At 38.8% G+C, this 14,288-nt stretch overlaps 1 protein-coding gene across 3 annotated transcripts in view; it reads left to right on the top strand.

The window, feature by feature from the left end:
- pcsk5b (proprotein convertase subtilisin/kexin type 5b) overlaps positions 1-14,288 on the top strand; it is a 338,718-nt gene that overhangs the window by 181,034 nt on the left and 143,396 nt on the right. For all 3 annotated transcript variants that reach the window (XM_080188893.1, XM_080188895.1, XM_080188894.1), the window contains exons 13-14: positions 10,470-10,606; positions 13,711-13,851. In XM_080188893.1, coding sequence (XP_080045019.1) covers positions 10,470-10,606; positions 13,711-13,851 — 278 coding nt within the window. The remainder of the gene's footprint in view (positions 1-10,469; positions 10,607-13,710; positions 13,852-14,288) is intronic.

Here is a 14,288-nt window from a genome sequence, read left to right as displayed (position 1 = left end):
ACAGTAAGTGTATGGTTGCAAGAATATCTTTTCCTGCATTCATATCCATTACATAGGAACAGTATTGACAATTGTGACAGTCCTTCATACCACTCTTGATGACTCGGAGCTATTTATAAGGATAGTTGCTTGCTCAGGGATTACCCTGCACTAGACTTTTGATACTAATGAGGCTTCTACAGATGGGGGAGTGGAATACGTATAATGGATTTGCAAGAAGTTCAGCTGAGCAGATCATAAGGATCTTGAAGTTTGTTCAAGTTGCCTGGAAGATCTGTTTAAGGCTTTGTAAAACAGTCCAGCAGTCATTATTGAAGGCTTCATGTTGCATATTATTAACACATTGAAACACTTAACACACTTATTAACACACTTTCACAGCTGAAACAATGTTGATTGAAGCAGTAGGAAGAAGGCCCTCCGTTTAACAAGCTCATGGTGCACAGGAAAAAGAGGAATACTCTAAAATCCATCAGACTGCTGCCAGAGAAAAGAAGCTACTGTTGCATATTTTATTATTCAATTATAAGTTGTGGATGTTGTTGCCAATTACCCATCCCTAATTTCCCTTGAGAGGTGGCAGTGAGCTGCCTTCTTATTTAACAGCTGCATTCCATGTGGTGAAGATACTCCCAGAGTGTGAGTGAGGAAGTTCCATGATTCTGACCCAATGACAAACTTGATATGTTTCCAAGTCACAGCACATTGAATTAGCTAAATACTGACTTCTGTAATCATGCAGATCTCAGGAGGAAGGGTACATCTGTCATTTACTCATCCATTACTGGATGAAGATGGTTGCAAATGCTTCAGCCTTGTCTTTTGCACTGACATGCTGGGTTCAGGATGGGAAAGTTCTTAGGGACGACTCTTTGCTTTAATTGCCTACGATTATTCACAACTAAATATAACAGGACTACGAAGCTCTTATCTGATCTGTTAGTTCTGGGATTGTTTAGCTCTTCTGTAGCACACTGCTTCTGCTATTCAGCAAGCCTGTTGTGCTGAGTTTTATCTTCAGTAGCTTCACATTTCATTTGTAAGTAAGCATGTTGCTGCTTCTGGCATCTCTTCTACAATCATCGAACCATGGTTGGCCATGGCTTGATAGTAGAGTGAGGACACGATGGGCCATGAGGTTATAGATTGTAATAGCTTGATGTTGGGTGGTCTTTCCAATTTTATTACAGTTTTTTTCAAACATTTTATAACTAAATGGCTTGTTAGGCCACTTCAGAGGGCATTTAAAAGTCAACCACATGGCTGTGGGTCTGGAGTCATATTATAGGGTAAGGACAGAAGGTTTTCAAGAACATTAATGAATGATTTGGCTTTTACAACACTCTGGTAGGGTATAGTCGTTATTACAATGCTAACTTTTTATTAAATTAGTTGAATTTAAGTTCCAAGCTATGGTGGTGGGAGTTTACCTTGTGTCCCTGGGTTAATAGTACATACTTCCAGATTACTAGCCCAGTAACATCATATTACATTATTGTATCCCCTAAAACTGACTACTTCCAGTAAATGATAGACTAATTAAAAAATAGACTCCCTCTCCTTCTGATGTCCCTTCCCCCACACATAAATACACCATTTTCAAACCCAACAACAGTTTGATTTGACATAACATCTGCACAGAACCACAGAATCTTTACAGTGCAGAAGGAGGCCATTTTGCCCATCAAGTCTGCACTGGCTCTTTAAAAAACATTCTACCTAGTCACTCGCACTTGCCTTATTCCCATGATCTTGCACATTATTTTCAAAAGGCAATCCAGTTTTCTTTTGAATACCTCAGTCAAACATGCCTCCACCACCGTCCCAGGAACTTTTTTCCAGATTCCAACCATCCGCTTAAGTCAAAAACTCTTCCTCACATCACTTCTACTCCTTTTACCCACTATTTTGAATCTGTGCCCTCTAATTCTTGATGCATCTTGAGAGGGAAGTTTCCCTATCCATACCCCTCAGGATCTTGATAACCTTTATCAATCTCCCCCTCAGCTGCCTTTTCTCCAAGGAAAACATACCCAACCCCTCCAATCAATCCTCATAGCTACAGTTATTTATCCCTGAAATCATTCTTGTGAATCTCCTCAAACATGGTGCTCGGAATTGGATGCATTTCTCTACATGAGGCCTAAATAGTCTATTCTACAAGTTCAACATGGCGTCATTACCATGTCCTTGTTAATAAAACCATATGCTTTATTTACTGCTCTCGCATGCCCTGCCACATTTTAATGTATACCAAGATCCCTTTGTTCCTGCACTTCCTTTAGAAATTCTCCCTTTATATTGTACGGTCTTTCCACATTCTTCCTGCCAAAATAAATCACTGCTCTTCTCTGCATTGAACTTCGTCAGCCACTTCTTCCCAATTCAGCAATATTTATATCCTTTGTGCAATGTAGAGAAGTGTCCCAAGGCAACCAGAGGAGTAATCGGGATATAAAATGGATGCTGAGACAAAGAGGATACATTAGAATGGCTCACCAAAAAGCTTGGTTAGAGGTGGGTTTTTCTGAGGCTTTTAAAAGGGAACGTGAAGATTGGAAGAGTTTAGAGAGGTGTTTCCTGAACAAGGAATCTAAAAGGCATGGCTGCCATTGATCAGGTGGAAGGGGAGAGATGCACAAGAGGCCAGATCTGGGGCAATAGAGTGTTAATTGGGCTGTAAGGCTGGAAGAGGATAGAGATTGGAACTATACTACCAAGTGCTTTAAACGTGAGTACGCTGGTAAGTTGGAAGCATTGTTACACTCGGAGCCCATAAAGATGAGGAAGCACAAGGGTAATAGGTGAGTGAGTCCAATGTATAATAGGAAATGGGTTGCAGAATTATGAATGATGGTTGTGAAGAATGGGGAACTAGCCAGAAAAACATTGAAATCATTGAGTTTGCTTGCCAAAGCATGATGCCTCACTCAGTGAAAACCTTTCTAACTCATATCCACTCATATGGATATAGTATTTGAGCTGATGCTAGGCTGGCAAGGTCGTGTGATGAATTGATGGGAAAAAAACTTGGGGATCTAGACGAGTCCAAATGTTGCTTCACATTCCTAAGTTCTTCCTACAAGACAACCCCAGTATTTCAAAAATACAAAAGCTTGAGAAAATATATATGAGAATAGTAGCTATTACTTTCCTTTGAGAACCATATGGATGTCAAATGATAAACCCCTAGCACTACCTTTTATGTTTGTACGTCATCTCCTACTCATCTGTCTTGTATTGTGTTTCTTGTTTGTGTGCCAGAGAGTGCAAGTTGCCATCCTGACAGACAATCTTTTCGAGATTGCTCTTCCTCCTGTAATTTCAGTGCTTTGACACTGATTATCCATTGTTTTTGCCCTTTGCAAATAAAAAGCATAGAGTCACACATAGAGGTTTACAGCATTGAAACAGGCTGTTTAACCCAATTTGTCCATGCCTCCCTTTTTTTTTAAATGATTAAGCTAGTCCCAGTTGCCCACATTGCCCATAACCCTCTATACCCAACCTACCCATGTAATTGTCTAAACACTTTTTAAAATACAAAATTGTACCTGCCTCTACTACTACCTCTGGCAGCTTGTTCCAAGCATCACCCTCTATGTAAAAAAAAATGCCCTTTTGTAACTCTCCCCTCACCTTAAACCTATACCCTCTAGTTTTAGACTCCACTACCTTTAGGAAAAGACATTGACTATCTAGCTGATCTGTGCCCCTCTTTATTTTATAGACCTCTATAAGATCATCCCTAAGCTCCTCTGTTCCAGAGAAAAAACTCTCACTCTATCCAGCCTCTCCTATAACTCAAACTATCAAGTCCCGATAGCATCCTAGTACATCTTTTCTGCACTCTTTCTAGTTTAATAATATAGTATTTCTATAATAGGATGACCAGAACTGTACACAGTATTCCAAGTCTGGCCTTACCAATGCCTTGTACAATTTCAATGTTCCAACCAATGAAACCAAGCATGCTGAATGCCACCTTCACCATCCTGTCCACCTATGACTTCATTGTCAAAGAGCTATGAACATGTACCCCTAGATCTTTGTTCTAAAGCCCTCCCCAATACCCTGCCATTAACTGAGTAAGTCCTGCCCTAGTTCGATCTACCAAAATGCATCACCTTGCATTTATCTAAATTAAACTCCATTTGCCATTCATCAGCCCACTGGCCCTATTGATCAAGATCCTTTTACAATCCAAGATAATCTTCTTTACTGTCCACTATGCCACCAACCTTGGTATCATCATGCCTCCTAAATTTTTATTCAAATCATTAATATAAATGACAAATAACAGTGGACCCAACACCAATCCCTGAGAGACACCACTCGTCACAGGCCTCCAGTTTGAAAAACAACCCTCCACAACCACCCTCTCTCTTCTGTCATCAAGCCACTTTTATAACCATTTGGCTACCTCACCATGGATTCTGAGAGATTTAATCTTATGCAACAACCTACTAAGCGGTACCTTGTCAAAAGCCTTGCTAAGATCCGTATAGACGATATCAACTGCACTGCCTTATGTATCTATCTTGGTTATCTCTTCAAACAACTCAGTCAAATTTGTGATTTTCCACTCACAAAGCCATGCTGACTGCCTAAATGTCTGTAGATCCTGTCTCTCAGAATACCTTCTGACAATTTACCCACTTGAATGTGAGACTCACCAGCCTGTGGTTCCCAGGCTTTTCCCTGTGGCCCTTTTTAAACAAAGGCACAATTGTCATCACCCTCCAATCTTCAAGCTTCTCACCTGTAGCTGTCAAATATTTAAATATCTCTACTAGGGGACCCACAATTTCCTCTCTGGCATCCTACGATACACTTCACCAGGAACCTGGGATTTATCTACCTTGACACTCTTTAAGACTTTCAGCACCTCTGTCTCTATAAAACGTGCACTCCTCAAGACGTCACTATTTATGTTCCTAAGTTCCCTAACATCCATGCTTTTCTCAACAGTAAATACTGATGAAAAATATTCATTTAGGATCTCACCCATCTCTTGTGAACCTGCCCATAGATAATCTTGTTGATCCAGTGTTAGAGAAATGCAATAGTCACTTGCAGGTCTTTTCACCTAGTGTCTTGCTTTTTTTTGATCGACTGACTTCCTTCCCCCCATCAAATGTAGCTTTTTGCCCTCAGTCTTTTGCTCTTTTTAGCTATTTAATTCACAGAAAAATACGTCGGGTCTTTGGTCAGGAACAACACTATGATATAACATAATTGAATTTTCCCCATTCTACTTTGTTTAACAAAACTTAAGTAAGTTAGCAATTCAATCACATGGGTGGCCAACACGGTCCAATGTGTAAGGAAAGAATGCCTATGGTGCCTCCAATCCTTTTGAGACTGCCTGGCGTTGTCTTCCAAGTGTGGGTGAGGTAGGATGTAGATGTTGGAGATGAATCTGAAGTTGTATGTAAATTAACAGTGAGTTGCTTTTAACACTAGAGAGGCTTCACACAAACTGTGTAATAACGTTCCTTCCTTTTGTCCACAAGGGGCTAGAATATAGAAAATGGTATCTTTAGCGAGCTAAAAAGACCCTTTGCAGTTTAACACATGGTTAGGATAGTGTGTTCTTAAATGTCTGAAACAGACTTGTTCAAAAAGAAAACATTTCCATGGTAATCAGTCTCTAGGAACAGGACAGAAAGTTTTGATTAGCCTGTTTAGTGTGTCTGGATTTCCTCTTGAGCTCCTTTTGCCAGCTGATGAGTGGCTGGAGCTATTCCTGAGGGAAAACAGCTGTTTGGTGGATAATTTATCTAATATCTGCAGGTGCAGAGCAGGCAAAGGCCCACTACTGTGTTGAAACTGGTCTTGTTAAAAGTATTCCACTCCATTAGCGCACCATACACAGATTGCTTGCGTGTCAAGTACTAATTCACTAGGTCGGAAGCTCTTAACACACCCAGCAGTGCTCAGTTTATTGTGCAACCATTGGCTTGCAGTGCTGCGTGACCTGTGTGTGTAATCAGTGTGACCCTTGCAAATGACGAAGTTACTTCTAAACTAGTGCAAATACAGGTCAAAGTTTTTTTCAGCTAAAGTACACAAGATCTATTATGGCTGCTGAAATCAGAGCTGCCAGAGGGAATTATTCCGAGGTCCATCAGCTCCTCCCTTTGTGGAATCACCATCTTCTGCATGAATACAGTGTGCTGGGTGTTTCACTATATTCCTTGTTTTGCTCATGCAGTACAATATTTGCATTATGCCTCATCTGAGTTTTTGGATTGATCCAATTGATTAATTGTTTTTATTATTTGGTTTTAGTTTCCATATTCACCCATTATCTGTTTATTTTGCCCTTTCTCTTCCAATTCCTTCTTTTGGTCTTGTTACTCTTGCCCAGTTACATAATGATTCCCCAGTCCACGCAGCTCACTTTTCTATATCTGTTTTCTGTTTTGCAATGAATGCACCAAGAATTCCCTGGTGGAATTTTCCAGCCCTGACACCAGCAAGCATCGTCATGGGCAGGACAGCAAAATTTGGAGAGCTGTCATTTTTTTTTCAATGGCTCTCCAAATTTTCTGGTCCTGCCCATGATGATGCACATCAGTGTTGGGGCTGGAAAATCCCACTCTTGAACTTCAATTCTCTTTTTTAACTATTGGGTCATAAAAATGTAACTGGGATGTTTTAAAAAAGAGCCAGAAGTCTGAAATCAGTAAAAAATGACAAAACCCATGTGCCTTACTTGTGCCTTTTGAGAAAGTATATCCATCATCCTTAGCTGACTTTGTAGGCGAGTAATTCCATCAACACTGTTTTCCGAAATTACCAAGAAAGCCAGTCAGTTGTATCAAACACTAGAGTTTGCCAAGGCTGATCATCAACTACATAACATATGCCAGCTTTATTGACAATACTCCCACCCAAGAATGATTTTTTTTTTAAAATCTTGAATTACTCACTAGCAAGATAGGTTCATTATTTTCAAAAGCAAAAGAATATCCCGCTTGAATGCTGATTTAATAAAAGCCCCAAACAACCAGAGACCAAATACAGCTCACTGTTATAGTCCAATGGCCAATATAAACCTTGTGTAGCTTATTCAAAATGATTCCATTCTTGGTTTCTTTGTGTGGGCTGTCCTATTGTACTGTTTGACAACCTGTCTGCAATATGTACCAACAGCACGAGTGCCCTTTGCATTTGGCACAAGTGAAATGAAGCCAAGCAGATGGTACTCTGTCTTCAACAATTTCAAGTCGTTTAAAGCAATGCTATGCATTTCCTCTTCCTCTGAATTACTATAGATACCGTTTGAAAATTAAGCTTGTAAGTGTGCGTTTAGCCATGGGAATGTTTGCAATTTATTTTGATATTTTAAATTCAGGCAGTTTGCTGACTTTTTAAACTGTAAAATTGCTGAGCAGAGTATTGACATGTTTCTTGCAGCTTTAAGCTCCGTTTGGCAAGCTTTTATTTTTAATGATTGTCGGGAGAGAAATTCAATAAATATTTCAGTATGTTTCAATCCCTTTTATTAGCTGTAATTTTCATTGTGAGAAGGCCCTGCTTATTGGGCATATGTTAACTTATGTTTATAATGCGAAACCTCCTCCGCCAAAGACTGTTTTACATTGAGTTATGACCTAGTACGTTATGGCTGCTTGGACCTCATTTACATAACAGGGTAACGGCAACATTGCACTGCATAAAATTGTGATTCATTTTCCTGCCAATAGCATTTGGTCATGAGCATCGTGGGTAGAAACCATCCTTAATGGTGAGTCCTTGTGCATCGGTAGCCTTGAGTAATGCCTATTGTAGTAAGGATGCCTCCAGTAGCCATTCAATATTAATTTTTAGTGGCACAATTTTGCCTTAACAGTGGTATCTTTGAAAGGGATGTGAAAAGGAAAAAAATCTAATGGAGTAAAAAGATAATAGAATTGAGTACTCCTTTACTATTTAATAAAATATTCTATTATGGTGAAAGTATTATGAGATTGAGTTTTGTAGGACAGTTCAGTACATTTTGAAAAGATTTTTTGAGGCATTGCATAAACAGTTGGAAAATTGAACAGTGGGAAATTTACTGTCCTGATCCTGAAATATGCCGAATATTGAGTTTTTTTAAAAAAAACTGAACTCCATTTTTTTCCCAGTCCCAGCAATGACTGGTTTAAAGGTGGGGGTGTTGGGGGTGTGCGTGTGCACATGCAATGGGAGCTGAAAATTTGGTTTTACCAGCATGAAATGACAGCAGGACCATGCCATTCCATTCCCAGAGCTGCTGGCCATCCAACTGGTGGGGACTGCTGCACAAAATAAAATCTAGCTTTTGTCATACTTTACAGACAGTTATTCCTCATCTTTGAACTTGGGAATCAGCAGGCTGTTCAACAACAAAGCGTATTACTGTCAAGCCCATGCAGTCAGTTGTCCACATGTGCATTTCCCTATAGGAATTACTGGATGACAATCAGATCAGGAAGAAGACTTACAACACCAGGTCAAAGTCCAGCAGGTTTATTTAGTATCACGAGCTTTCGGAGTGCTGCTCCTTCAGGTGAGTTGACTTCACTAACCTGATGAAGGAGCAATGCTCTGAAAGCTCGTGATACCAAATAAACCTGTTGGACTTTAACCTAGTGGTGTGAGACTTCTTACTGTGACCACTCCAGTCCAATGCTGGCATCTCTACATCAGTCAGATCAGGAAGCTTTCAATTCTTACTTTCCAAGGGGGCTGAAGCTCACTGTAGCTGTCTCAGATAACATTATCTTCTTGGCACAAAGTCTGTGTGGCAATTATTATGATGAAGAAATGTATTATACCAGTTAGTGCAATTATTATACCAGCTAGTGCCTTTAATCACAAGGCCATTGGGAGAGGCATTGATGGATTCTCAAAGGCTGTAGTTTTCATAAGTTCCTACAGAAATCCTGTTGTGTTTAATTTCTCCATTTATTATTTTGTTTATTTATTTGTTTTGACGTTTTTCATTAAACTGTAGATTAATTTCAATGGTTTTCAATTACTTGGTCTTTGCAGTGAACAGTGCTGAACAGCATGGCCTGCAATTGTTTAAGGATCATTGTGATCTCCATAATTTCATCCATGTAATAATTTATCTGTTTTAGGCTTCAAAAGTAAGGTTTGTTACATTTCTCATGGTAGAAATTACCACACAAGTTTAGATTGGGTTGTGGATGATACTCTTTTGATGTGGACCGGTGCAGCTGGAATGAACAGTGTTCATATACCCAATAAGTTGGATTTCAAATAGAATTTTGAGAGTTTGATTGATGGCAATTTTCTTCCTGCTACTTGCATTTATGTAACTCCTTTTAAGGCATTAAAAACACAACCTCATGGCAATGATATCAAACAAAATTTGACACTGGGCCCACGTGAGGTAGATGGTCAAAAGCTTGGTCAAACAGGTTTTGGTAGCAATGTTGGATTTGCTTCATTGCTGTCAATGAAGTGATTTTTTTTTTGATGGTCAAAGGGAAGTAAATGCACGGTATGAAAAATAGACTAGCAGCTACCTCTCTCCATAACTTATCATTTATATGCTTTTGCTCTCGAAGTCATTGTGACTTTTATCAGAAAAACTGACTTGTTTAATTATACAGTGATTTACAAACAAGTTAGAAAAGAATACTCACCAACAGCAGAGAAAACTGGCTATTTCCTATGTTACATACTAGTTTGGATCCAGTATGGAGTATTACAAGGATTGTACCTCCCTTCTCCGATATGCCAGTATTATTCTATGCTGAAGCGACTCTTCTACGCAACTGGTCAATGAATATCTGAACATGGTGTTTTTCATTATCTTTAGTGGCTCCTAGGTGGATCAGCTCACAGTAGTTAGCTGTGTTGGTAACAAGAGAAAAGGGAGAGGGGAAAGAGACCTATTGACCCATGTGCCTTGTCAGCCATTGTAGATTTGTTGATGACGATGATGGCAACCTTAGCATCTGTTGTCCCAAGCCCACTATGACAATAATGTTCCTTGTTCTTTCTCCCGGATTACTTAATTTGCTATCAGAGCCCATAATACAGAGAAATACTTGGCTTGAATCACATTGCTTTGCTCTGGGTATAATTTATTGAAGAGCTGAGACTTTCACCACTGTAATCCAACCATAATCAAGAAAACTCAAAAACTTAGCTTGTGTGCTATTTATTCTATAGCTAGCTTTCATCATGAGAGAAGTATCTTAAAATATTGTATTTTGCAAATTAGGTTGGCTCAGAGACCAATTGTAATGCTTGTTCTTGAATTCCAGTCCTTAAATTATGAAGGGATGTGTTTGAAGCTACTTTGCATTCTGTTCTAGCCTGTAGTGCAGAAGGGAATCATTTTGCAGTGCTTGTGCCAAAAGAAAGGAAGACTGCAGCTGTTGGCCCATATGTCTGTTGGTGGGAAATGAGTATCCCTTCATATGTTGTTCCTGATCATCTTATCTATGTTTCCATATTAGATTGTTTGATCATTCCATGGAAGGCTTTAAAAGTTGGGAATTCATGACAACTCATTGCTGGGGTGAAAAGGCAGCAGGCGACTGGGTTCTTGAAATTCACGACAGCCCTTCCCAACTGCGAAACTTCAAAACGCCAGGTACGAGCAACAATGACTTATTAAGAGTTAAAATTTTCAGTGTCTGCGTTTCTTCTGTTAAAAAATACTTTACCGGTGTAATATGGATTTCTAAAATAGTTCAAAACTGAATGAATTATATTTAAATAGTTGTAAAGAATTTTGTTAAGTATCAGAAGTTTGTTGAAAAACCAATTTTGTTTGCAAGTCATACAACTTCTAAAACACTGACAGCAGGATTGAAACTAAGTTAAAACTTTAGAGCATTTACCATGAGCAAGCTTGTTAAATCATCAAAACTTAAGATGAACATTTCTGCCTATGAGCTTTGTCTACAACACAGAGTCTGCAAAGGTGGGTTAAGGAACTCACTGCTTATGGCAGCATTGAAAGATGGCATAGCACCTGCAATAGCAGCTGCCTCTCTTTGTCCGCACAGTGCTATGGGTACAACAGTGTCTATTCTATAATATGGGCAAAGCATTCTCCAGCAGTATCATGATATAAATGCAGCAGTAGTTTTGTCACAAGATGCTAGAGGTTAGAAAAGAAGCTCTGTGCACAAGCATGCTTTTCTGTTACTTAGCTTGAACATTATAAATGGGTGGGAGACACAGCACACATGGCAAACCAGATTGCCATTTATTTCTGAAATATAATACTACCACTACTAAGAAACCAAGGGAGGGGGAAATATATTCTTGCTGGCAATAATACAACATGCCTAACAACATCACTAAAAATATTTTCCATTAATCAAAGAAGTGTACAGGGAGTACCAAGCTCCATCTAAGCCACAGAATGCCTGACCAGATGGTTAAAAAAAAATCTAGTAGCCACAACATCCTTTGCAGCACAAAGTTTTGCCTACAAAATAGATCTCTTAGTGCAAACTACTCAGCAGGAGTACATGCGTCAGGGGGAAATTGGGAAACAACTAAGGTTATTTCCCCTGGTGAATGGGTTAAGTCTCAAAGGTTTAATTAGTTCTGGTCCCACCTGTTCATGAACTGTGCTATTACATCAAGTGTTACGGTCAGGTCTAATCTTGTTCCCTCAGGCAGACTTTCCTAGGTAATTCCTTCCAGAATGTTTCGGAATGTGTTCTTAATCACTTCAGATCTGTTTATTTTCAGCCAATACATTGAGCAATAGCCTTTGATCAAATAATTTAATTTGCAAGTGGTTATGTGTTGAGCCAGGTTTTGATTCTTTTCTGCGTTGTATTCCAAACCATATGCTAAATGTTTCTGATGCCACTAAAGGGTGCTCAGTTAGAGTTTAAAAGGAGCTGTGAAAAAATACATTTTATTTTCCTATGAACTTGAGACTGAAGAGAAAATAATATCCAAAAGACACATCAATCATGCTAACCAGTGATGGCTGTAATTAACACAATGGAAAAACTCTGTTCTTAATTTGAGATCGTTAAAATTACCATTTTTTTGTATCGAGTTTATATATCTTTAATCTACAGTATGGTACAGCTGCCTTGTGGCAATTCTATGCTGAAATATGGATGAAAATTTGAATCTACTAGTAGCCATTTTGAGTTTCTGATGGTATTTCTGCAATGTGGACAAGGAGCAGGCGAGTGTTGGAATGCTTCTCCAGTCATGAGATGTTTGCATTGCTCACAGCATGGTGGCACAATGGTTAGCACTGCCACCTCACAGCACCAGTGACCCAAGTTCAATACTAGTCTTAGATTAGTATCTGTGTGGAGTTTGCATGTTCTTCAAGTATTGGTGTGGATTTCCTCTGGGTGCTTCAGTTTCCTCCCACACTCCAAAAATTTGCTGGTTAGGCTGATTGGTCATGATAAATTTTCCCTTAATGTCAGGGGGAACTAGCAACAGTAAATACATAGGGTTCTGGGATATGGCCTGGGTGGGATTATGGTTGGTGCAAACATGATGGGCCGAATGTTCACCTCCTGCCCTGTAGAGATTCTATGATTCATGCAAGCCTGAAAACTTATCATGTGCTGATCTGTGAAGCTTTGGTATGATCCAAGGTGTAGAAATACTTCAGTTATCTTCAGAAGACTGAAGAGTAAAATTAGGAACATGGCTTAGGAATGTGGCAGAGAAAAATGTCTTAGTACAAAAATAACAAGAACTGAAGCTGAATTTTGCAGAATTACATTATTTCTAATAAATGCCTCCTGAAACTAAGAAGTCTCTTTCGGAAATATAATCACCCTATTTTAGTTCAACTAGCAATGTCCTGCATGAAGCAGTTACAATCATAGGACCCACAAGATGCAAAAAAAACACACTCCTAGGAGTGTTCTGAAAGTAGTAACTTAAGAAATATTGTTCAAAATCACTAGTTTCTCTGCAATGAGTGTAAACTTTTATTGCTCAAATCTGAGGATTTAGCATTAACGATGCAGGAGATGTTACCAAACTCAGTATTTTGCTGTATGGAGTGCGGTGAAACTTCCTGATGGGATAAGAACATCACCGAGAAACAAAACTGGAAGTAATATAAACACTACTAAAGTTTTTGTTTGCTCTTAGAATACTGGAGGATAAAATGCCCATCCCATTTTCCTGACACCTTTAAGAATTAAATATAGTCATATGTAGGCCAGACTGGGTAGGGTGGCAAGTGAAATAAAATGATTTCAGAAGTAATAAGTATGCATGATAAACCTCTCAGATTTTATTAAAAATAGATAGGGAAAATTAGCTATCTGTAGTACATAATGACTTTAGAAAAACCTTTAACCAGTCCTACAAAGGAGAATACAAGAGAACATTAGAGTATGGAATTAGGGTAGCACGGGAAAAAGTGCAAAAAATAGGGTTGTTAAAACAGAATGGGATTAAGTGTAGTTTTTTCCAAAGTAACTGCAAGTGGATAGTGGTATCCACAAGAGTTTAGTTTGGGGATTATTTCTATTTATTATCAATGATTTCAAGGACCCTAGATACCAAGGAATTTATACTAAAACATTTTTAGTCCAGTTCAATGAAGTTGTGTATTTTTGTTTGTGTTTCATTTGCTGTTGAAAATAACACAGGTTTGATGGATGTCTATTTTCTACAGTTCTGTTGAATGAGTCCATACTTGCAATGACCTGTTACAATTCATTGTCATTATGTTTACTCTTTTAGGAAAGCTGAAGGAATGGTCTCTTGTACTTCATGGTACATCAGCACATCCATACACCTCTTCATATTTGAGGTTAGATCAGCCAAAAGTGCGATCCAGCCCAACAGACTATGTCCCTGATGACTACCCAGATGAATATACTGGTAAGTTGAAATGTGCAATAAGGAATACTCTTTTCTTGCTAGATAGTGATAGAGCAATGCATTAATTTGCATCTGTTTTTTTTTCTGTCCCGCCCACAAAGCAATGCACATTTGTTAGTGTGGAATTACATACTAGCCCAAATTGCATTGGATGATTGTCATATATTGGTTGTTTTGATTAGTAAGACCAAAGATGATAAGGTGCTGCACTATTTTGAACCAACTCAATGTAAATTTATTCGAGCTATTGCCAGATTGAAGTCCAACATAACAGAGATAAAAACCTGCAAGTGCCTCTGGTGTCATCACAGCATGTCATGTGACTAATCATAGCTGCATTGCTTTGCAATACATAACATCCCTCTTCCTTTAATTCACTAGTACAATGACAAACTTTTAAACAGTAATGGTTTTTCAGCATGAACATCAGTCAACAT

The sequence above is a fragment of the Carcharhinus amblyrhynchos genome, chromosome 5 (assembly GCF_965287045.1).
Source record: "Carcharhinus amblyrhynchos chromosome 5, sCarAmb.v2.hapA, whole genome shotgun sequence".
NCBI classification, from domain to species: Eukaryota; Metazoa; Chordata; class Chondrichthyes; order Carcharhiniformes; family Carcharhinidae; genus Carcharhinus; species Carcharhinus amblyrhynchos.
The sequence above is the reverse complement of the archived record's forward strand: the minus strand, read 5'-3'. Positions and strand labels throughout refer to the sequence as shown.